Genomic DNA, 22522 nt, shown 5'->3' on the forward strand with positions numbered 1-22522 from the left:
AGGATAAGGTAGGTGTGTTGTAATGGTGCACTTGTCATTTTTGTGAGGTTAGAAACACAGTGACAGAGAGTAACCCAATCCTCCAAAGGTCCTCTAATGGCAAGCGTGAAGGTGTACGGACCACCTTTCTCAACTGCTGTTTCGAGGGTCTTAGTTTGTCTCATCGAGAAAGAAGTCGAATTTCAGATCATCAATGTGGATTTGGCCAAGGGACAACAGAAGAAACCAGATTATCTCAAACTCCATGTAAGTACAATAACAACCCAAATTCATAATTTCCCATTACAGATATATTCGTAAACTTAAAATTGATTTTTTTTTTTTTTTTTTTTTTTACAGCCCTTCGGCCAAGTCCCAGCTTTCCAAGATGAAGATATCACCCTCTTTGGTAACTAAAATAATACCCACTTATTTCCTTTAGGTTTTGAGAATCTCGATTTATAGATTAATTGAGAAATTGATCTGTAACACAGAGTCCAGAGCGATATGCCGATACGTAACTGAAAAATACGCAAAACAAGGGAATAAGGGTTTGTTCGGGACAAACCCATTAACGAAAGCTTCGATAGATCAATGGTTAGAAGCGGAAGGACAGAGCTTCAACCCTCCTAGTTCGGCTCTGGTTTTTCAGCTTGCGTTCTTACCGAGGATGAAGATCAAGCAAGACCCAGGTTTGATAAAGCAAAACGAAGAGAAGTTGGCAAAGGTGCTTGATGTTTATGAGGGGAGATTGGGGGAGAGTCGGTATTTGGCTGGTGAGGAGTTCACACTAGCTGATCTCTCTCACTTGCCAAATACCGAGTTTTTGGTGAATCGTACGGATAGAGGAGAATTGTTTACTTCGAGGAAGAATGTGGGGAGATGGTGGGATGAGATATCTAGTCGTGAATCTTGGAAGAAGGTTGTGGAGATGCAAAATGCGCGTCCAAAGGCGAGTGCTTGAAAATGGGAAGAGTTGATATTGATATTGATATTGATATTGTGTGTTGAGTGGGTTTCGTTTTCTTGAGCTTTTGGTATCAAACTATATCAATTGTGTTGTGTATGGTTTTCTATTTTGCTGCTTTTTTTTTTTTTTGGTTGTTGTTTGCCTCATCTTATGGGTACAATTTTATTATTATTATTATTATTATATATATATATATATATATGGGAAATGTTCAGCACCCTAAGTTTTACCACACACTTTAACAAACGTTTTTTGTCTTACATGGGTTAGAAGTTTAGGAATGGGCTGATTTTTGGTGAGGATGATCTCTATGATTAGAAGACCATCCTCCCCAAAAATCAGCTCATTCTGAAATGTTTAGCCCCATGTTTACAAGTTGAAAAATCGTGGACCGTCCATTTTTTGTAAATCATTTTTGATGGGGTTAGAAGTTCTGGAATGAGCTGATTTTTGGTGAGGATGATCTCCTCACCATAGAGATCATCCTCACCAAAAATCAGCCCATTCCGAAACTTCTAACCCATGTAGGACAAAACGCGTTTGTTAAAATGTGTGGTAAAACTTAAGGTGTCGAACGGGACCATATATATATATATATATAGATATATTTATGGATATACGAATATTCCAAAGAAAGAATGTATAGAAGAAGTCTTGAATGGAGAGAAGATTTGTCCAGGGGAGGAGAAGAAGGAAAGTTGGCACCCCAACTTTTACTTATCATGGAGAGAACATTAACAGTTTGTAGTTTGTTTGGATTGAGAGAAACGGAGGAAGAGAACAAAAAACAACTTTCTCTCCACCCTATTTTGATAGGTAGGAGAGAAAATAATAGAATAAAAAGTAATTTGTTCTATTTTCTCACCTTCTCTTCGAATCTTTAGAGTTGGGGGAGAAAAAAATTAAACATTGTTCTCTCTGTTGAGTTTAGTCCCACGTCGAATACTCATTGTCTCATCTCTCTCATTAAAAGGTCTTGAGCCTTTTCACTCATTGTCAATTAGTTTTGAGTTGGATCCCACAACTTATCATGGTATCAAAGTGGATCTTTCTCTCTTCCACGTCATCTAGTTTATATCTCCATGTGTTTTGGTCCAGTCCGATCAATGCATGTGGGGGCGTGTTGAGTTTAGTCCCATACCAGACACTCATTGCCTTATCTATCTCTTTATAAGCTCCTAGGTCTCTTCATTCATTGGCAATTGGTTTTGAGTTCGATCCCTAAATGTATCACTCTCTCACTTTCTCTTCATTTTGCTCCATTAACTTTCTCTTCTCTTTTCACTTAACTTTCCAAACAAGATAAATGGAGAGAAAATTGATTAATTTCTCTTCTCTCCATTTCTCTCAATTCAAATAGAGTGTAAGACTCAATATTTTTCTCTCTAGTGGAGCTAAATTTAAGAGTAAAAAACAATACATCAACGTCAAAAGATCAGAGTAGATGATTCTTGTCCAATGTTCTCTTTAATGGATTGTAGGGTGGTGATTTTTTTCTTATCTAACTTGTAAAAATTTTATTAGTATATCATGAGAAAATTCCTTGCGGAAATATTAGTTCTCATTTTAAATATCTTGTGTTAGCTTTTATTCGGGATATGATAATAAATAATTTAAGTAATTGAGTTGTAATAAGTGAAAGTTAGAATGCCAATAGAAGTTCTCAAAAGAAAAGAGGAAATAATTGCCTATGAGTTGACCAATTGATTATTAGTCATAATAAAACATTGACCCTCTAATTCATAGATTCAGATCCCGATTTTTGAAGGGAATCGTGAATGTAGTAGACAAATCCTGAGAGGAAATTGATGGCGAGTACACCCTCAGAGTGAATAGAGCCTCACATGGAGAATGTTTGCAAGCACATCTTCCAAATGCGCAGGTTACTTAACACTGAGCATATTGGTTTAGAGGAAAAAAAAAAAAACACTGAAATCAAAGAATCTATAAATAGATGAGCAAAAGGAAAAAAAAAAAAAAGCAAATATACTCAATCTTTACTAGGTGGTCATACTCTATCAATTGCGATTTACTTGTCATCAAAGGGTATTAGTATGTTCAATCATACAATCAGAAATTTCAAGTGGCATCAACACAGAAAAAGATCAGAGAGTAATGATTGAGCAAGTTAAAAGAACCCCCAATTTCAAATTATAAACATCCTTAAAGATTTTTTTTTCCAACCTGGAGAGGATACGATTCGATAAAACAATATAGATTTGATGGCCAAAATAATAGTACGAAGATTCTTTTTCTTAACTTTGAAAGTCCTATGAATTTTTTCCTTCTACATACCTCAAGTTACTAAAGAAAGCGTCCTTCTTGTGTTATGACCTCTAGTAAATGCAAAGTGTAGAGGCAAAATCCTAGATGCTCCTAAGATCTTGCCCCATTGAGCAATGTTCTTCCTTTATTGCACGTGCATAGAAGATCACACCACATGCATTGAACTATAGAGACACAATAAATTTGTTAGCAAGGTTTGTCGCAAATCCAAACTACCTCCATAGGCTCCGAAGAGCATTTAACCATCACGAAGAAGGTTATAAAGCTATTCGGCCTCCCCACTCTCTCTCTCTTCTAGAAGACCCTTAATTAAATTAAATTAGAAAAAAAAAAAAAAAAAAAAAAAAACCAATCCCCCAATATATGTGACCCACTTTATACATATCTATCCAATCAATGAATGATTTAAATAAAATCTTTCTCAATGAATATAACTCTAGTTGGATCTTGCCATATTCATTATGTCACATGGCACCTTGATGGAAGGTGCATCACCACGACGGGATACATGACCTTTATTACCTCATGATATGTGTTGAACTACTTTTGCCTTAAGTCCCTATCATTATCTTGAGATACATGTTTTGGGGTCATGTGTCTGCTAGCATTTTTTTGCCCATGTACACTAAACACTAACAACAGAATTGGAAAATTCGCATACAACATCAAATTGATAGAAAATATAGACAACCATTGAATGGAGGCGATCATAGGAGCTGAGAGACCTCCTCAGCTAAAATCCAACTGATTGGATGACTTAACTGCTCACAATATTTGTGGTGCCATCAAAAAGAATTTGGGATAAATCTGATGGTCACAAATCGAATCACACCCTCCCCTGGCAAAAGATAGTTCAAACAGCATCCCAACATACTGAATGCCTCATGGCGCTATTATTAGCCCCATCTTGGCTAGGATTGTTTTGGTCTAGCAGATTCATCCTAACTGTGGTAAGTTATTATTTCTTTGTGTAGAGTTGCATTGGATATGAGCTTAATTCGATACATAAATTAAATCAAAATGAATCAAACAATACAATGTTCTTAGTTCCCAAAGATCAAATCAAATATTTCAATTCTGTTGCAAGAATGTCAGAAATATCTTTGTCACAAGGCATTCAAAAGCCAATGTTATTTGTGAAGGTTGTTGATGATGCATGATCAATAACCACCTGCCCTGCATAGAAGCTGCCTAGCTCGAACCCTCACCTGCAACTGGACAAGTGCGTGCATGCAATGCAGGGCGATCCGCGACTGCTTCCTCACTTGCACTCCACGAACCACTGCTTGCAGCTTCACCAGACTCTTCAATGCTCGAAACGCCCGACGTGCCTGTTAAATTGAAAAAAGTTCATAACCAGGACATTTAGTTGGTTTGAAGACATTTGAATATTTTCTAGTAAACCCAACAGATGATTTTTCATCAGTACACATACCAGATAACCTCTGAAAAACGCTTGAATCTTTATGGCAGCAATGTCTTCTTCAGAGAACTCTCTCTTATTCAATGATGAACAATCATCATCAGCCTCTTTGAAATCAACAATTCCTTCACTACCCTTCTCTTCTTCTTCTTCTTCTCTGATGCATTTGCTGTTGTTGGCGTGAACAATGATGATTGTTCTCTTGGAAAATTTTCTCCGGACAATGCCAACCCAATTTCGATACACACCCATCTCCCTCTCTCTCTGGATTGTTTGAGATCGAAATCTGTTTTTTTTTTTTCTAATTGAAAAGCAAAGGAGAAGGTCGCGTAAAGGTTGGAATTGTGCTCAACATGTACAGAACCAGTTGTTGGGACCACTACAAAGAGATCTTCTTTCTTTTTTTATTCTTTTAATGTTCCCCTCTTTTCCTCTACCTAGTAAGGAATGAGAACGTGGTGGGATGAAGTTTTTGTATGGTTAGACTGATGTGTGATTGTAAGTTTGAAGTTTTCTACGGCTCTCCACCAGACAAGATTGGCATATTAGAATTTAGAAGAGAGACCGGCATCCCAACTTTTAGTTAATCCATCCCAATTACTTATACACAAGTTAATCCTAAATCTAACAAATAGAATTCGAAACAAAAAGATGAGAGAGTTTCTATTAGCACCCCAACTTTTACTTATTCTCAACATTGACTTAAAAAGAAAAGAAAAAAGAAGGTGAATCTGATCCATTTCGTAAGTTGAATATGACAAAATTCCTAATTTGGTGAATTGTTCATTTTAATTCCCAAAACATGCATTCGTCACTTTTATAACCTACGAACTCATGAGTTCGCCACTTTCAATATCTACGAATTTGTAGATATATCAGTGAATTCATTGATTATGAAAGTGGTGGAATTAAAATGAAGTGTGTACCAAAACTGGAATTTGGACATAAGTTGCCTACATTTTGAAAAAAATCCCTATTTTATTTTGAATGTAACAAGTAAAAGTTGCGGTATCAATAAATATCAACTCTCTTAAAATATAGATGAATAATGCTAGATTGACTCAAGATTGACCTCAATTCACATTTGAGTAATGTTGGAGTGACATTAAAATTAACATTGATTCACACATTGCTGTTGTGGAAGTGTTCAAAGAACTCTAGATATTTTTCACTCGTATCTTGATGAAAAGCATCTATGACTTTGTACACACATCCCCATCAACACTGTGTGAATCGATGTCAATTTTAATGTCACTTCACCAATTTCCTTCACATTTTACTACTGTAGAGGCGCGCAGAGAACCATAGATGCTTTTCACTAGTATCTCATTGAAAATCATCTATGATTTACATACCTTGAAAAACAGAAAAGATGAGGAAGAAAGGATTCTCTCCTTGATGGGACCGACAATCAAATAGAACTTTATATAACTATTTCAATATCATCGTTAACCGGTTACAATGCTATCATGAATTAAGATAAGAACCAAATAATAGAAAAGAAAAACATAAAATATTCTCTAACAAGAGATGTTAGAGATGTGTCTCATTAACAACCTCCACGTCAGTAAAGTGCCAGATGAGGTCAATCGTTGAGGTAACTTCAGCATTATTCTATACTTTTTCCTCACGATTTCACGACCAATTACAATAGCACATGTACTGGGAGTTCAATCAAATTTACGAGACTACCCTTATTAGGCTTCACTTTTATCACCTAGCGAAAAGCCAGTGGGATCTGTGCAAAAGCTTTCTCCTTTATGTATCCCTAAATGACAAATATTCTTTTATCGATTATTTAAATTAACCAATATTGATTTCTAGGAAATCCTCCGTGTTTTTCAATTTTATTAAATTTGTTGGAGAACCTCAACCAGATTTGCAATTATAGTAATCATTTAAATATAATAAATTTGAGTTATAATATTTTGATTATCCCAATTCCCAAGAGCATGAATCCAACTTAGCTAAGTTAGTAAAAAAGCGTGTGAGAGTGTTGATCCCATGACCTTGATTCAAATTCAAATCTTGTTGAACCCACCGTTAAAATGAAAAAAAAATAACTGCCATGGTCCCTATCTTTTTCTCCATGAGACATCAGAACTCAAAAGCACCTTTGTAATGTTTCGCTCTTCCCACTTGGTGGAGTATTCAACTTGCATAAAGATTTGATTTTCGTGGGTACATTCAGATCTTCTAACATGTACACTTCCAATTGTGGCTCTCTGTATCCTGTTTGTGCAACAGAATGTATCGTTTTTTTTCTTCTTCTATATTATACAAATTACAGTAAGATACCCCAGTGAGATGCTTAAGACTTCCCATAAAACAAATAACCATACAAATTCGAAGTTACTCAAATCACACAAGAAATAAAAATGTATAAGCATCAGAAATGTCTCATCCAAAATTGAGTTACCAATTTTAAGTAACTAGTTCCAAGCGCAATATTCGAGCACGGGTTGTTGTGGAACCCCTTGAAAATAATTATCAGAAGCTGTAGAGCCTTAAAGAAACACATGCCCATTTTAACCTGAGGGCTTCAAGTTACAAACAAAAGGATAGTGTTTGTAGTGTATCATATGGCGAACCCCTTACGTCTATAAAACCGAAGGTAAAATTGAAGATCAACAAGAAATGCAAAGTTAATGACCATCTACATGTACATAATTCAACATCAAACCCGTAAATTTCACATGAAACAAATTACAGTAAAATCACAATCTCAAACGCTTGGACAAAATAATAAAAATATTAATTCATGGTCCAATGGGAAGAAAACGAAAAAAAAAATACTATGACATTGGTTTTAAGTTTACCGGGCATGTCAGCCCGAAACAATATCACAAAAGTAATCCTTTGGGCACTTCTCTACCATATGGAGGATGTAACCAAACAGGTTTTGTTGACCGATGAAATTTATCAACAGTACAACAAAATACATGTTGAACACTGCCATCCTCTAACACATACATCCCCCAAGCTTTCTTTTCATATCAATAGGCGAACTAAGTGCAGTTTTTCTCTAATAATATTGGGTAATCAGAGTAACCCTTACAAGCAAGGTCATCTTAATTGTTACAAAGATTGTGATATCCGAATTCAATTTTTGACTAAACACCAGCAATACAGTTAAATAATTCACTGAAAATATGTTCTTTAAATTATTAATTAGAGTGCACAACAAATCTAGAACAGTCTTTTCTCGATTGCAGATAAATAAAACTAATTTTGGTCCAATTTCAAACTCTCAAGACTAAACTGAACCGAACCAATTTGATTTTGATTCAACTCGGGTAAGAATTGGGTTTGGTCTAAGTTTGGTTCCGGTTCAAGTATTGATTTTTTTTTTTTTTTTTAACATCCCTACTGCATGGTTTGTTAAATGCAACCCGAAAACCTACCAATCAACATTAAATTTTGATTTTAACAAAGATTAATGTTGGAGTGGGAGACACACGGGGGACATCTTGATGTGGTGGCACGCGCATGCCCGTAGATGTGTTTTCTTCAAGATACGAGTAAAATGCATCTATGGACATATGTGGGCCACCACGTCTAGGTGTCCCCGTTGAGGTCCAGCACGACTCTTTAACAAAACCCTCCTCTTTTTTATAATAGTATATGAGATACTCCTACCGAACATAACAAAAAAAAAAAAAAGAATTTTAATGGTAATGTTTCCATCTTTTTTTTTTTATGATTAAATGAAAAATAAAAATTGAAAAAAAAATACTCTAAAACCTAATCTCCATTAATTCAACCTCTCACAAAACTCAAAAGGAGATAAATATGAAGAGAGAAAGAGAAGAAGAAGAAAAAAAAAGAAAAGTATTTTTTGTTCGACGGATTGTGAAGAAAACGATGGGTGTGGAGAGTAATTCAGTGAGGGTATTAGTGTAATTTCTTCTCTTTTTTGTTTTTTTTCAAAAAAAAATCTTAAATAAGCATTGAGTGCTTGCATGTTGAATGGTGAGGGTATTATTGTAATTTCCTTTTTTTTCTTTTTTTTTTTTCTTCTTTTTTCAAAAAAAAACTCTTAAACAAGCACTGAGAGCTTGTAAGGTGAGCGCCAGTAACACGACTCAAGGTTAAACCCATCCTGTTTATATTTTGTTTGACAACGTAATAGCTGCTATTGGCATTCAACTTTTACTTTTACAACCCATTTTTCTTAAATCATTTATGATACCCCAAGGCGTGTGACTCCCTTCCCCGAGCATGTGCAACACCCACACATCATACGCACCAGGTAAGTGACAGTGCACCCTCACAAGTAGTCCCGAGGAATTAATGCTCATACTGGGTATTGAACTCACGACCTATGAACTTTCTTTGCTTATCGATTTGAAATTGCCATTGAGCCAACTCGTCAGGAATTTTCATTTTATACCTGTTATTTCACTGTTTGAAGGGAATTTTAGGTCAGTCGATCATGTATTTCTATAAATATCACATAACCCTTTTTTTACTTTAATTTCTTCCGCACAATTTCCATCTCTTGTAATCTCTACTGCTCTTAACTTTTTCTAAAACACAACATACTTCAATTTTTAAATTTACTTGCAAAATCAGAAATAGAGTACGTAACAGATATAGAAAATACTACAAGTCGGAAACATCGATAAATAAATAAAAATCAAGAAGTAACATTATATTGGCCAGAAGCTTATTTCGTTATCTACAATCACGTTTTGAGTTGATGTTGGTGTAATTTTGTTTTAATTTATTTCGATCTCTACGTTCACATGTGGCAAGCTTTTACTTAGAGTAGGGCTGGCAATGATCCGATATTTATCTGAAATCCAATCCAAAAAAGTAGGATTCGGATCTAAAATTTTGATATTCGGATTGAATATGTCAGATCTGATAATTTTTTGGATCAGTTTTGAATCAACACCAATCCAACCCAATAAATATCCGATCCACATAAATAATTATATACACATTTTTAAATAATTTAACATATTTCTCAGTTCTGGCATATTATTTCATTTTTAAAGAATTATAATTTAACATATTTTTCAGTTCTGCATATTATTTCAATTCCAAGCAAAGTGATCCACTGACGGCCGACGCCACCCCCCAACAGAATACCTCACTAATGAATGATCTACTCTACTCTATGTGTGTGCGTGTGTTTGTTTTCTTTTAGTTCTAAAGCTTCTTTGGTAGAATGAAGTCAAAAGGGAAAGAAATTTTTGGAAAAGCTTCAACATGGAAGAGAAAACGAAATGCACAAGTCTGATGGCCGGAAGAAAAAAAAACCCAGAGTTCTTAAGTTCTTTGACGTTTCCATCAGTGTCACCAAGGAAAAAGATCTAAGCAAAGATGATTGATTTGGGGGGCTTGATCAGATTTCCCTTCTTTCTTCTCTCTCTCTCTCTCTGTTCTCCCATGGATATGAAGGAAAAGTATTGACAGATCCCGAGTATGACCTAGGAAGAGAATTGGGTTACCCTATTCATTTCATCTGTTGGATTTGCTTCTTCGATGGATGCATTTAATCTGATCGAATCTGGATCAGAGGATGATTATTTCGGATCGATAGAGGATTGGCATTGATCTGACATCGAACCGATCCGTTGCCAGTCCTAGTTTGGGGAGGGTGTTACAAGAGGAAGGACAAAAAATCTGGAGGGTGTTATTGAAAATGGGAAAAAGAGGAAAGGTAGCATAGAAATTAGAAAGTTACGCCAACCAGTTAGGGCTAGTTGGCTACTTGATGACTCGAGAGCCAAGAGCTGTTTTTTCCTTACCTATCCGACTAGCGGGTAACCATTGCTTGGCTTCTGACCCAATAACTGAGACCCTTCCCTCTCCTTACAATCGAGTATGAGCTTGCGCTCCCTCACTCTTGCTTCAAACATTGGCTGGTATTCTTAGAAAAAGTATCTGTTATCTGCCCTGCTTTCATCTCTGTGGAACTATAGAACTGCCTAAAGCTTACCACGCCTTGACCTGTGTTTGCTGCTGGCCCTATGTTTGTTTATCACTTGCTAACCTATGCGTGTTTAAGACCAGTAGAAAGAGGGCATTGACTTGACGCCTATTTTCTTTTCTTCCCTGGCTCTTTTGAGTACTCTACTCTGTATTTTTGAAAATGGGGTAGAAGAGAAAAGATAATAGAGTTGAGGAGTATTATTGGGAAGGGGAAGAAGAGAGAAGACAAAGGAAGAGGAACAACCATCCTTGAGACACTTTCTTTATGGGGTTGAGCAACCATACTCAAACTACGAACAACCATGCTCAAATACTAGTAGACTACGAACAATCATCCCATTGTCTTAAACCTCTTGTACGCCTACTAAATTAAAAAGAACCACTCCATCCAGCAGTGTTTAATTCGCAACGGTTCCAATTCTACTTGAGATTTGGGGTTCAGGAAAAACTTTAATAATTAGGAGCTAAATGAGGTAACATCTTTCCTTGATTTCCTGCATTCGGTTCATCTCAACGATAGCGAACAGGATAGGTGGGAATAGACGAGGGTTAAAGATTCGAGATTCTCTGTCAAGTCTTTCCATGAATGGCTCATCCCTTTAGTTGAGCGAACCACCTCAGAGCCTATCATTTGGTTCAAGTCAGTTCCCTCTAAAATCTCTTTTTTTGTTTAGTTGACTTCCCTTGGTAGGATTCTCACGATGGATAATTTGATTGTTTGAGGTTGGATTATTCCCAACTGTTGTCCCCTTTACTTGAGAGATAGGGAAACTGTTGGTCATATCTTAATCCATTGTTCTTTCGCTCATAATATTTGGTCAACTTTCCTTGGTCTATTCCGTATTAATTCGGTCCTTCCAAGTAAGTTCTCCTCGTTGTTAGTAGAGTGAGCCAGTAATGTTTTCCATTCCAGAAAAAGAATCTTGTGGGATATGCTTCCATCGACTATTGCTTGGGGGGTTTGGAACGAGAGAAATAACAAGGTGTTTAAAGACAAGATTAAAAGCTTTCATGCAAGTTTCTTGGAGATCTTGGGGTATTTATACCTTTGGATTAAACAGAACATTGAGTTTGCAGGATCCACTTTTGATGATTTTGTTTTTAGATGAAACTCTTTATGTAATCATTGACGTTTTTTGTTTGTTTTGTTGTTCTTACTTTGTTGCCTCTTTGTGAGGCCTCCTTGTACTTTGTTCCCCCTTCTTTTGTCAATATATTATACTTTTCAACAAAAAAAAAAAACCCTCTTGTCGCTCCAACTCGCTTTGGCTCTCCTAGTACGCTCCTCCTCCTCTCTCTCTCTCTCCACCACCAAACCCTAGGTATTTCTTCCCCAAAACCCATTGTCTCCAACCTCCACTCAAATCATCCATGTCATTCCTCAAAAGAGAATATGTTTCTCAATTTTTTCACGGTTAAATTTTTTCCTCAATTTCTTTGAAAAAAAAAAACACAAGTTCCTAATGATTGGATCGTTTTGGATTGAATAAAATTCTAATAAGTTTGGATTCAATTCAAAGAATCACTGATCCAATTGGATCCGAATCATAAGCCAAGGATTTTGAATTGGAAGCGGTTTGGTAATAATAAATATCAATCTAGTTTTAAGTGGTTGATCCCAATGTATAAGTTATACAAACTAATCATCATAAAACCGTATGTAATACCATAGATTGTATTGTGCATACCATTTCATTCACCAGATCTTTTCCACAAAAATGCCAATCTCCCTACTTATATGCTCAACTGTTCAGTCCAAGCATCTTTGTAGGTCAGGAAGTTAGAAGATAAATTGAAAATCTGCTTTTATGATAGTGTCCAAGAATGCTCAAACTTGTGGAGTTTGAAGTAAATCCCTTTGGAGATTATAGTCAATGTCCACAAAGGTACACACCCCTTATAAAGAAGACAATCTGTAACTTGCAACTCATGTTGAGAGGAGATTGATAATGTGAAAGAAAGGCGGCTATGAAAGAGGGAAAAAGACGTTCATGGAACAAAACATGACACACAGAATTACATTAGTTCTAAGGAAGTGTTGCAGAGTTCCATGACTTTATTTTCAAGATTTCCGTAGTTAGCTCTCTTTGAACACCAAGGGGTTAACCATTCAATTGAAGTGAATCAGGACCCAACTATGGTGTCAGGGAGATTTTGTGCACGTAACCCATCTAACATGCTTATACACAAGTTTGTATCTCTATACAGAAATCTAAAGTGTTTCCACGGAGAAATGTGCTTCATCATCAATAGTTTACTAACGCCACACCAACTGTATGCAATTCTTTGGTGATTTATATAGGAATTGGTGTGGCATTAGTAAATATGGTGTGGTAATAGTAGCACTTTAATAAAAATGGCAGAAACGAAGTTTGTATGCCAAGTACTGTATAGGATTTAGATCCCAAAGGATTGCATTTTTTTGCTTAACATTTCATACAAGCAATTAATGATATATTTTTTCAAGAATCTTTGATAAATTTACAGTGCAATGTCCTAAAAACTGGTCAAAAATCAAAATTGATGGCAGAAACACAAACCTCGACTTTTCCTCTGTATCAACACTCAAGATAACCAGTCCCTCACAGATTTCCCTTTGGCAACAAAGGTTGCAATGTTCTTCCTATCAATTCTCATTGGACTCTTCATCCGTACCATCATCTCTGAAACCAGAGCTTTAACAGGAGATTCCCCTCTAACGTTACTGTGCTTCCCTAACCCACAGACCACCTTAATCTCTGTCGGAATCTCTGCATTTATGGCACAAAATCTCGATCTTAGCTCTTCTAACCATTGTAACACGATCAAATACGCAGACCCCAAGTGCATTCCATGCAAATCCAACTTTCCTTCCGAAGAACACCATTCCAAGCTCTCCATTAGCACGGATGAATTTATTAGCTCCTGAACCAGTGAAGCTTCGTCTCTCTGCAGCTTGTTTACCAGTTCATCAATCGAAAGAGGGAGAGATTTGGGTTCTTGAAGCAACGACATGATGGTTGGGCACGAATTCAGGACGGAATTGTAGGTTCGAATGGAAAAGGAGATGTTTTTTGTATCCTTCATCTTTTGAATCCACAAAACCATTTCGGATAACTCTCCGTGGGATCCATAAGAAGAAAGAACAATGTTGGAGCAGATTGTATCCAACATGAATCCTGATTTCTCAATTTGATTGAGAAATCTTCTCATCTCTACGAACAATCCTGATCTCCCATAACAAAGCACGATCGATCTGAACTCGAATGCAGAGGACTTGAATCCTGCAATTCTCATCTCTTCCAACATTGCCTCGGCATCATGAGGTAGATCCAGCACACATAAGCCATTAATCATTGATTCGTAAGCTCGTCGATTCTCAGAAGACAATGATGAAAGTTCCTTCAGACGATTGTAAGAATCGAAAACACCTCGCTTCGATCCTTGCTTGGAGTAAGAATCGATCAGATCACAGTAAAACATGGAAAGATCTTTCTCTCGAAAGCCTAATTTCTGAACCGATTCTGAAATTAGGGTTTCAGCTTCATCGAAGAGTTCTAGCTTATCCAGTAAAGCGATGACACCTGCAACAAGTCTAGGGTTCCAAACAAACCAGGGAGTTTCAGCGATCCTTCGGTACATCTGCGAGGATGAAATCTTAGGGTTTTAGATGGCGGAATGCAATAAAGGAGAGATGATAGGGGTAAAGATGTAAAATTGTGGAGGCTTACAGGTAGAGCGAGGGAGGAGTGGGAGTGGATGTTGGAGGAGAGGAGATGAGAGAGGGCGTTGAGAGAGACGGCCTTTGATGATGAAGAGACGAACTTGCGGATTAGGCGGCGCGCCGCAGTTGGGTCAGTGGCTGCGGCGTCTAGGGAGGACATGAGGCGGTGTCCCTGTTTGCTGAGCGCGCACAGTAGCCGAGGGACGAGCAATGGTGATGGTTGGTGTTTCCATGTGATGAGGGGCAATGATAGCTGCTGCAGCATCATCACGTCAGTGCCAGGCAATGGTGCGCTCCCACTCACAGTCGACTCCCAGAGTCCCAGTCCCAGTCCCAGTGTCCCTCCCTACAAATGAAGAAGACAAGTTTCCGCTATCCGGTAGATTATAGATAAGAGTGGGACTCGCTCGATACCGAACTGACTCTCTCGAGTCATCTCGTCTGATTCACCGTTCAAATCATTCATGTTGCTCGCAGCCTCTCCAGGCTCCCATAACCCCCGCGAACAATATAAAATGCGTACACATAACAATTGCTTAAAAAAAGTTTATTACCAAAATACTCTCAAATGATAAATCCCAAGGTGTATTTATTGTACTTTAACCGTTAACAAAACCCTTAGGGCACACCTTCTAAATGCAAAAGCCAAAGAATAAATGACATCTTATCAAACTATTAAATTCTGAATCTTTGAGTTTTACTTGTTAGAAATCGAATAAAGATCATGGTTTAACGTCAAGACTAGATCATGGACAAGACCAAGTTGTTGTCATCTCATGTCGGATGAGATAAATTATTCAAGTTCGTTTAGAATTTTTTTATTTATTGAGAAGTTCACAATTATTTGTTAGTATATTTATATGTAGGTAATTATAATTTTTTATAAAATAAGTTAGATTAAAAGGTGCTTAGTCACAAAATCACATTTCATCCAATCAGAACAGCGCAAAAATTCTTCTATTGTAGACCGTGGATAACTTATATACTTGTGAGTTAAGAATTGTATATTCACCACAGATCATTTTCATGTGTATTTCTAATTTTTCATTTAATTTATATCTTTGTCCTGGATTCAAAGGTCAAAGAAAGCAGATTTTTTTTTTTTTGTCTGATTTCAATGGTTTCATATAATAGGTTCCATAGGTATTTCATATTTTAGTCTACCAGTGTCACAAGCATATGAGGTAAAGCCTGCAAATGATACGTTCCATTGTTTTTCCAGTCAGGGCGCTTGTGCTCTCCCTAGGCGGGAAGTGCTATAAATCTTCAAACACAAAAAGGAAGTATGCAAGCTATGGAACTTATGAAGAGTTGCTTCTTGACCATAGATGAAAATTCATAGTTTCATTCCACATTTAGCGATACATTTTTTTTTCAATATCCTCAGTAGACCGGTGGAGGATTTATTGCCCTATGAAACTGTATTCTTCTCATCATCTATTTTATTTTTCTTGTCCAAAGCTTTGCAATAAGTTAGGGTGTAGTGCATAGAAGCATATGATCTTGCAGGGCCACTACTCTGTAGGAAGTCCAATTTGTTTCCATGCAGAATACCCACCAGCTATGTCAGTGACACCACTGTAACCCTGAAGGAAGCAACAAAACACAGTTGATTTACCATCAAATTCTAGAACTACTTCAAAAAATGAGTTAAAATTAAATCAGTAATCGGAAGTAAGACAGAAAGGCACTTCTTAAACTCAGACGTTACTGCACAATGAAAATCATCTTTAGATATTCAAAACCCTGGAAATTGAAAACCAAATCAAACAAGTGAAACCCCACATATCTAGAATAATTTGTTCGTTGTATCCAAGGCCTATAATGGGGTGGTATGCATCTTTTTCCTTGCCCAGTCTTTCATATCTTTATCTGTTTCAATATTGAATTAATTTTGGGTTACATCACCATCCTAAGCAATTTCACCTAAAACTTCCATTTGCAGAAAATGTTCCTCACTTCAGTTGCTCAGGCATATCTCACTTTTTTTTTCATTTTCAGCATTCCTGACTCAGAACTAGCAAGAGAACATGACATACACATAGTAATCCATGGTGGAACAACACTCTCCAATTAGAACAGATACCACATTTAAGTGTTTTGCAACATCCAACTTTAACATTACCACATATGCTACCTCAGTCATGCTTTTAGAGATTAACCGCCAAGTAAAAATGGGTAATGTAGGATGTAAAATTGGACATCTCATTGTTAAATTTCCAAAGCAATGAGGCAGTGGGAGGCTGATTTCATCATCATCATTTAGGCTGTCAAACTAGTTATAGTCGACTAAAGAAGAAATGGAATTCAATATCAGAAAGAGTATAAGATAACCTTGTGGCACACAAAAAATTGGGAACTGATTAAGAATTTTTTTTTTATAAAATATGGCCCTCAATCATGCCTCATAAAATTAAACCAGAATAATTAACAACAAAACAGATATCATTTCACATAAAACTGAGGGACATTTCAAAGGAAGAATGAAGATAAGCATAAGGACAGAGAGAGAGAAGAGGATGTTTCCCTATGAGTTAGAGCTGGATTGCTAGAGTGAAGATATAATTCTGTAATGCTATATGACCAAAGAATACTGATCACATTTAAAAAGTTATTAGGGGTATGACTCATAGCTCAGTTGGTTTGACACATTGCAAAGCAAGTTTGAGGTTGTGGGTTCAAGTCCAACTTACCTATCAAAAAAAAAAAGTAAGCCTCATGGAGCAGAAGACATGCATGTGCAGAATGCGTACCAGAGATGTGTGGAACAGATTAGGAAGGATAAAGTAGAATGAGAAATCCAAGGTTTAATAACACTAAATGGGGATGAAATAATAACAGATCGATAGTTCTGGTACAGATTGAAGGCTCTGAAAGAGTGAGAGGAAAGTCAAAAATCCTTGGTTGGAGGTACTAAAAAAATGACCTTAATATATATGCTTTAACAGAGTATGTGTCCCTCGGTAGAATAGAGCTACATAACAGAATTTCAGTAGCCAACACCCAAAGGGTTGGAACAAGCCTTCTCTGATCATCTTAATGTTTGAGTGAAGAAAACGATCCCACAAAGCTGAACAGTAAATAAATAAGAAAATCAAAATCAAATGATAAACCCAGCCTTAAATGAGTTGACAGATTATGGAAAGAAAAGAAAAGAAGAATAGGACTAATTATCAATACATTAGTTTATGTTAATATGATGAAATCTCGTCAAAAATATAGGTGATAACAAGTACATGGGAACATTTCTTATGTTTCTGCAGCATAAAAAGGGACGAGTTAGAACACTTACAGCAGATGCAAGATCAGCTGCAGCCATGAGCGACCTCTTTCCACTCTGGCATCCCTGAAAAGGCAGGAAAGTAAATAACAATCTGCAATACTGTAAATCAATGAAGGCAATGGGGTGTTTCAAGGAAGTAAAATAAAAGATTTCTAGCTTGTGGACCCACAACAATTATCTCGGCATCCTTTCCAAAATGTGTTGATACTTCCTCCACAAATTTAGGATTTTTTGTCATTCCTACACCACAGAGGAAAATAGTCTATTACTCACTCACCAGTATAAAAGAACTATCAAAATTAATTGATGTAACCAGCATCCAAAGGAAGAAATATGTCCATATTATCGACTTATTTACTTCAATGACTTTATCTTTTAAGCAATAATACTTCCTGTTTGGAATTCTATTGGTCCCAGTCCCATCAGGGAAGCTACATTGGATATTTCTCTACTACTATATCCCTTACTGGCAAATTGGCCCACAAAAGAGAACCTATCCATGTTGCGGTTTTAACAAGGCCAGGTTTGTAATTGGTCTACTCACTTGGCCACTGCTCTGACTTCTATTTCGTAAGAGATTTTAGATTGATAAATATTTACTTGACAGCGATTAGTCTGACCTCTATCATAGTGAAAAATTAGAGAAACATGCGAGTTTGAAGAGATAATACCTCAGGCACATTGACTGACAAAAATGAGGAAGATGAAGGATAGCAAAATTACAAGTGAAGGGCTAAACCAGAACCAAATAAAGAGGAACCTTATCTCCCTGTACTCAACCATATGTGATTGGGTTTGAACCATTGGTTGTAGGTCATAAGCAGGCACCATCACAGAACACTTCAGGAACGAAGGTGAGTCTACAAGTGTGAACAATACAAACCACTGGAAAGAGTCCAACAACATCATTGTCATCATTATGCATTGCCATCATTATTGTGCGAGTAAGAAACGGGGATACACCAGTGTTGTCAGATCAAGTTCCTAGAGATTGCTAATGGGAGTACAAATTAGTTAGCCAAACTAAGAAATGGAATGCTGATTCTAGGCCATGAGCCTCACTGCATTGGAAGGGATAGACATCCGTTTCCAGGGCTATGGGAGACAGGAAGATACCCATCATCAGAGAAGGATCCCATTCTATAGTACAGGAATGGGATTCATAATGGTAGAATAGAAACACCATGAATGTGTCTGTAATCACCGTTTATCCAAGAAGATATAATGGCTCATCAGTTATGTTGAAAACGCGGGGAAGTAACCAAAAAAAGGTGTAAGCCTAGTCAAGATTATGGCCTTAGCCTGTTCTATCATATGTTTCAAGGAGTTCATGATTTATTGACAGGTTTTTCGGGATTTTTTTTCTTGTTCTTTGATTAGATTTGCCAATTCGGGTATCAAGGCATGGGAGGTTGTGGTTGTGCAAGAATTGTTCTTTGATTACATTATTATTATTAATAATTAATTTTTTATGTGATTTTACCTAAAAATGTTTCTTTGGCAAGTACCACCCTAGTACTTGGCATTCTCATCAAATGAAACACTACATGGATATTATTTATTATAAATCTAAAAGCAATTAAATGAGACAAATAAAGAACCATAATAATAAGGGATATATACGAAAAATTGATCAACATTTGACGAATTTACGATTCCGGTTCACTATTCATTTTATTTACCAAAACCTGAATGGTAAATAGTCACTTAAAAAATCTGTGAAATAGTCAAAAAACCTCCAAATTCTTTACCTTTCACATTTTGGTAATTAAAATGAACAGTGAGCCGGAATCGTAAATTCTTCTAATTCAGCTCACGAAATGGTAATTCACCTTCACACTAAGTTTGGATTGAGAGAAGTGGAGAGACGAGAAACCCATTAAGAGAAGAGAAACTCAGTTCCTCTCCACCATGTTTGGATTGACAAGAGAGAAATTGGGATAGCTTTGGAATTTTAAAATGTCTTAAAAGAGATCTAGGGGCAGAGTTGAAATTATAAAATTATTTAAAAGGGTTTCTCTCCAAATCTCTCCACTTTCGGAGAGAAAGAAAACTCACCTTTTTTCCTTTCTTTTCTCTCCCTCACTTAACAATCCTAACACAGTGTAATAATAACGTATAAACACAGAAACTGAATCATACCAGCTCCAGCCTTGAACATGTAGGGAACATTTATAGCCCCTAAAGCATGTCCAGCACCGAATTCCTCGGAAGTCCTTCAAATTCACAAAACAAAATAACAAATTCAATAACTATCTAACCTTTTCTTCTACAGAATTAAACAATACTATATAAATTCTTCCACAAATTCCTCAGAGAACTAAACAATCACACTACCTGACGTCCAAATAGTGGTGTCCAGCTTGAAGAAGCTCATGCGCTACACGGACTGGCACCGACTTTGGAATTCCAATCTTGTCTGGATTCCCTCCTGCAGCAGCCATTGCCATGGACCTGCAACATTATAGAATTAAAACAGAGTTTGAAAACCCTAATCTCTCACATTGCTTGAGAAACCCTAAAAGAGTACCTGAAATTCGAGAAACTCGTAATTCTTTTGCCGGAAACAAGCGCTTGTGGGAACTGGTACTGTAACTTTGTAACCATTGGTGATAAATGCCTGTAAATTGAGGGAAAATGAAAGATTATAGAGAAAGATTTATAGAGAATCAGAAAGAAATAGATGAAGTAGAGATTGGTGAGTGAGTTAGAGAGTCACCTGTTTAGGCTTTGAGGACGAAGAAGAAGAACCAGAGGCAGTGCGGAGGAAACGAGGGACATGGCTGTCAATTTTCTCTTCTTTTCCTTGTTTTCCGTACTATGCCTTGTACAAACACACTGTTTAAGGAAAGAATCGTAAGTTTTTGACTCTCCCTATCTACATACTATCCCTACGTGGCATTCTGAATAACCGTAGATTTTCTTTCCTCGAGCTGTTACATCCATAAACATGTACACTTGAGTATCTCGAGGAATAAAATCTAGGGTTTTCTCTCATGCCACGTGAGGGAGTATATCAGAGAGGGAGTCCAGAAAAATCACTTTTCTTAAGGAAACGTAGTAGTGGTGATGACGTATTTTATCTCTCAAGTATCCTCCATTGGAAGATAGAGTAGTACGTCCGTCTTCGACCTTTCAGGATTGATTGAATAATACTAACCTGACTAAAAAAACACACTCAAATACATTCAACTGCGTGAAATGTGCAAAGGACCAAATATTATTCTTTTTGAGTATCTCGATGAACAAATCTATGGTTCTTTGCACGTTTCACGTCATTTGAGTATCTTTGTTTAGTCCGTTTAGTACGGCTCGGTTGGATAAGTTTGGTTATATGGAGAAGAGACTGGGAATCAAATAGGCACGTGGGCTTCATGCATTCAAGGACAGAATATTGCCGATAAAATGGGTCCCACTCAAGGCATGGGCCAAAAATAGTGGAAATTTATCTCATTGGAAAAAATTGAACCTAGGAAAATAACGGGTAAAAATGAGTTGTTATTGGCACCCGAACTTTTTCTTACTATAGTCCAATTAAAAATTAAAAAAATAAAGAGATATTTCTCAAAATGTACGTAACTTATATCAAAATTCTAATTATGGCACACTATTCATTTTAATTATCAAAATATATTTTTTCAGTGAATTTGTTATTTTTATAATTAACGAATTCGCTAATAAATTGCCAACGAGATCGTTGATATGGTAAAATCCCTTATATTTTATCAATAGATTCTTTTAATAAATTGCCAACGAGATCGTTGATATGGTAAAATCCCTTATATTTTATCAATAGATTCTTTTAATAAATTGCCAACGAGATCGTTGATATGGTAAAATCCCTTATATTTTATCAATAGATTCTTTTATTATAAAAGTGACTAATTTCATTTGAAAATTGTGTTTTGGGAATTAAAATAAACAGTGTATCGACTTAGAATTTCATCATATTCAATGCAAGAAATGGAGATTCACCCAAAAATAAATGAATGATTGAGGATAAGTAAAATTTGGGATGCCATTAAAAACTCTCTCTTCTTTTTTTTTTTTTAGATTTATATCTTAGTGAATCTCTATTTCATGTGTTGAATATGAAAAAATTCTAAGTTCGATACATTGTTTTTAATTCCCAAAACATGCATTCGACATTTTTATAACCTAAGAACTCATGAGTTCGTCACTTTTAATATCTACGAATTCGTAGATATACCAGCGAATTCAATGATTATAAAAGTGACGAATTCACTTGAAATGCGTGTTTTGGGAATTAAAATGAACAGTATACCAAAATCAAATTTTGGACACAAGTTATCTATGTTTTGGGGAAAATCCTATTTTATTTTTGAGAGCTACTATTGTCACACCAACTTTTCCTAACCCCCATCCAACATGTGCAATTATTAGGTGATTTACATAGGAATTGTGGTGGCATTAGCAAAAGTTGGTGGGGCAATAGCAGCTCTCTTCTATTTATTTTTATTTTTTTGAATTTTATTTAAGTCTAATCCTAATTGTAAAAAAAATACCGACATTGTTTGAATGGGTGCTATAATGTTTTGTAATGTTGAGATAATAATTTGAGCCAAATTGGTTTGTAATGTTTGAATAATGTGTTTTAATCTCTAATTGGGGTGTGATAAATAATCTAAGAAATTGAGATGTAGGTCTTATTTGGTATGCAACAAATCATTTACATATGCAAATAATTTTTTGAAATCAAATTTACTCGTGCTAGGCTACACAATGCAAATGATTTGCATTACAAAAATTTTGCATGGACCACCTAAATTCTTAAGAAATTTCAACTAATGATTTGTGGCATAAAAAGTACCGCAAAACATTTGCAAAATCACAATGAAATTTTTTATTGCAAAGATCAACTAATCACAAAAAAAGATTTGTAAGAGATTTCCTAATGGTTATCAAATAATTGTA

At 36.2% G+C, this 22522-nt stretch overlaps 4 protein-coding genes across 4 annotated transcripts; 1 reads left to right on the plus strand and 3 right to left on the minus strand.

Annotated features, from left to right (window-relative positions):
- Nucleotides 1-1094, plus strand: LOC147407606 (glutathione S-transferase F10-like). The gene is made up of 3 exons (XM_086436248.1): nt 1-246; nt 340-388; nt 474-1094. Exons 1-3 carry the CDS (start codon nt 97-99, stop codon nt 941-943), a joined length of 669 nt encoding a protein of 222 aa, XP_086292374.1. The 5' UTR covers nt 1-96; the 3' UTR covers nt 944-1094.
- Nucleotides 1095-4099: 3005 nt separating this feature from the next.
- Nucleotides 4100-5153, minus strand: LOC147407607 (protein IQ-DOMAIN 20-like). The gene is made up of 2 exons (XM_086432852.1): nt 4671-5153; nt 4100-4566 (listed from the first exon to the last, which is right to left on the minus strand). The coding sequence occupies exons 1-2, from the start codon at nt 4908-4910 to the stop codon at nt 4396-4398; spliced, it is 411 nt and encodes a 136-aa protein (XP_086288978.1). The 5' UTR covers nt 4911-5153; the 3' UTR covers nt 4100-4395.
- A 4028-nt stretch (nt 5154-9181) lies between these two features.
- LOC147407608 (pentatricopeptide (PPR) repeat-containing protein) lies at nt 9182-14822 on the minus strand. The gene is made up of 2 exons (XM_086436252.1): nt 14312-14822; nt 9182-14222 (listed from the first exon to the last, which is right to left on the minus strand). Exons 1-2 carry the CDS (start codon nt 14570-14572, stop codon nt 13167-13169), a joined length of 1317 nt encoding a protein of 438 aa, XP_086292378.1. The 5' UTR covers nt 14573-14822; the 3' UTR covers nt 9182-13166.
- A 779-nt stretch (nt 14823-15601) lies between these two features.
- On the minus strand, nt 15602-20465 carry STR16 (sulfurtransferase protein 16). Its single transcript, XM_086436253.1, has 7 exons — nt 20307-20465; nt 20118-20207; nt 19925-20041; nt 19730-19803; nt 17757-17827; nt 17597-17650; nt 15602-15890 (listed from the first exon to the last, which is right to left on the minus strand). The coding sequence occupies exons 1-7, from the start codon at nt 20366-20368 to the stop codon at nt 15819-15821; spliced, it is 540 nt and encodes a 179-aa protein (XP_086292379.1). The 5' UTR covers nt 20369-20465; the 3' UTR covers nt 15602-15818.
- Between the last annotated feature and the right edge of the window lie 2057 nt (nt 20466-22522).

Source organism: Akebia trifoliata, chromosome 3, assembly GCF_017979445.1.
Source record: "Akebia trifoliata isolate Shusen 1 chromosome 3, ASM1797944v1, whole genome shotgun sequence".
NCBI classification, from domain to species: domain Eukaryota; kingdom Viridiplantae; phylum Streptophyta; class Magnoliopsida; order Ranunculales; family Lardizabalaceae; genus Akebia; species Akebia trifoliata.

What these genes read in the sequence shown, in the direction of transcription:
- STR16 (XM_086436253.1), bottom strand. Translation starts at nt 20,368, where the DNA reads ATGTCCCTCGTTTCCTCCGCACTGCCTCTGGTTCTTCTTCTTCGTCCT. An exon ending in ACGAGTTTCTCGAATTTCAG is followed by an intron (nt 20,042 to 20,117) that starts GTACTCTTTTAG and finishes ATAATGTTGCAG; the next exon opens with GTCCATGGCAATGGCTGCTG. An exon ending in AGGATGCCGAGATAATTGTT is followed by an intron (nt 17,651 to 17,756) that starts GTGGGTCCACAA and finishes CTGCCTTTTCAG; the next exon opens with GGATGCCAGAGTGGAAAGAG.
- LOC147407608 (XM_086436252.1), bottom strand. Translation starts at nt 14,572, where the DNA reads ATGATGCTGCAGCAGCTATCATTGCCCCTCATCACATGGAAACACCAA. An exon ending in ACTCCTCCCTCGCTCTACCT is followed by an intron (nt 14,223 to 14,311) that starts GTAAGCCTCCAC and finishes TCATCCTCGCAG; the next exon opens with ATGTACCGAAGGATCGCTGA.
- LOC147407607 (XM_086432852.1), bottom strand. Translation starts at nt 4,910, where the DNA reads ATGGGTGTGTATCGAAATTGGGTTGGCATTGTCCGGAGAAAATTTTCC. An exon ending in CGTTTTTCAGAGGTTATCTG is followed by an intron (nt 4,567 to 4,670) that starts GTATGTGTACTG and finishes TCAATTTAACAG; the next exon opens with GCACGTCGGGCGTTTCGAGC.
- LOC147407606 (XM_086436248.1), top strand. Translation starts at nt 97, where the DNA reads ATGGCAAGCGTGAAGGTGTACGGACCACCTTTCTCAACTGCTGTTTCG. An exon ending in CAGATTATCTCAAACTCCAT is followed by an intron (nt 247 to 339) that starts GTAAGTACAATA and finishes TTTTTTTTACAG; the next exon opens with CCCTTCGGCCAAGTCCCAGC. An exon ending in TGAAGATATCACCCTCTTTG is followed by an intron (nt 389 to 473) that starts GTAACTAAAATA and finishes TCTGTAACACAG; the next exon opens with AGTCCAGAGCGATATGCCGA.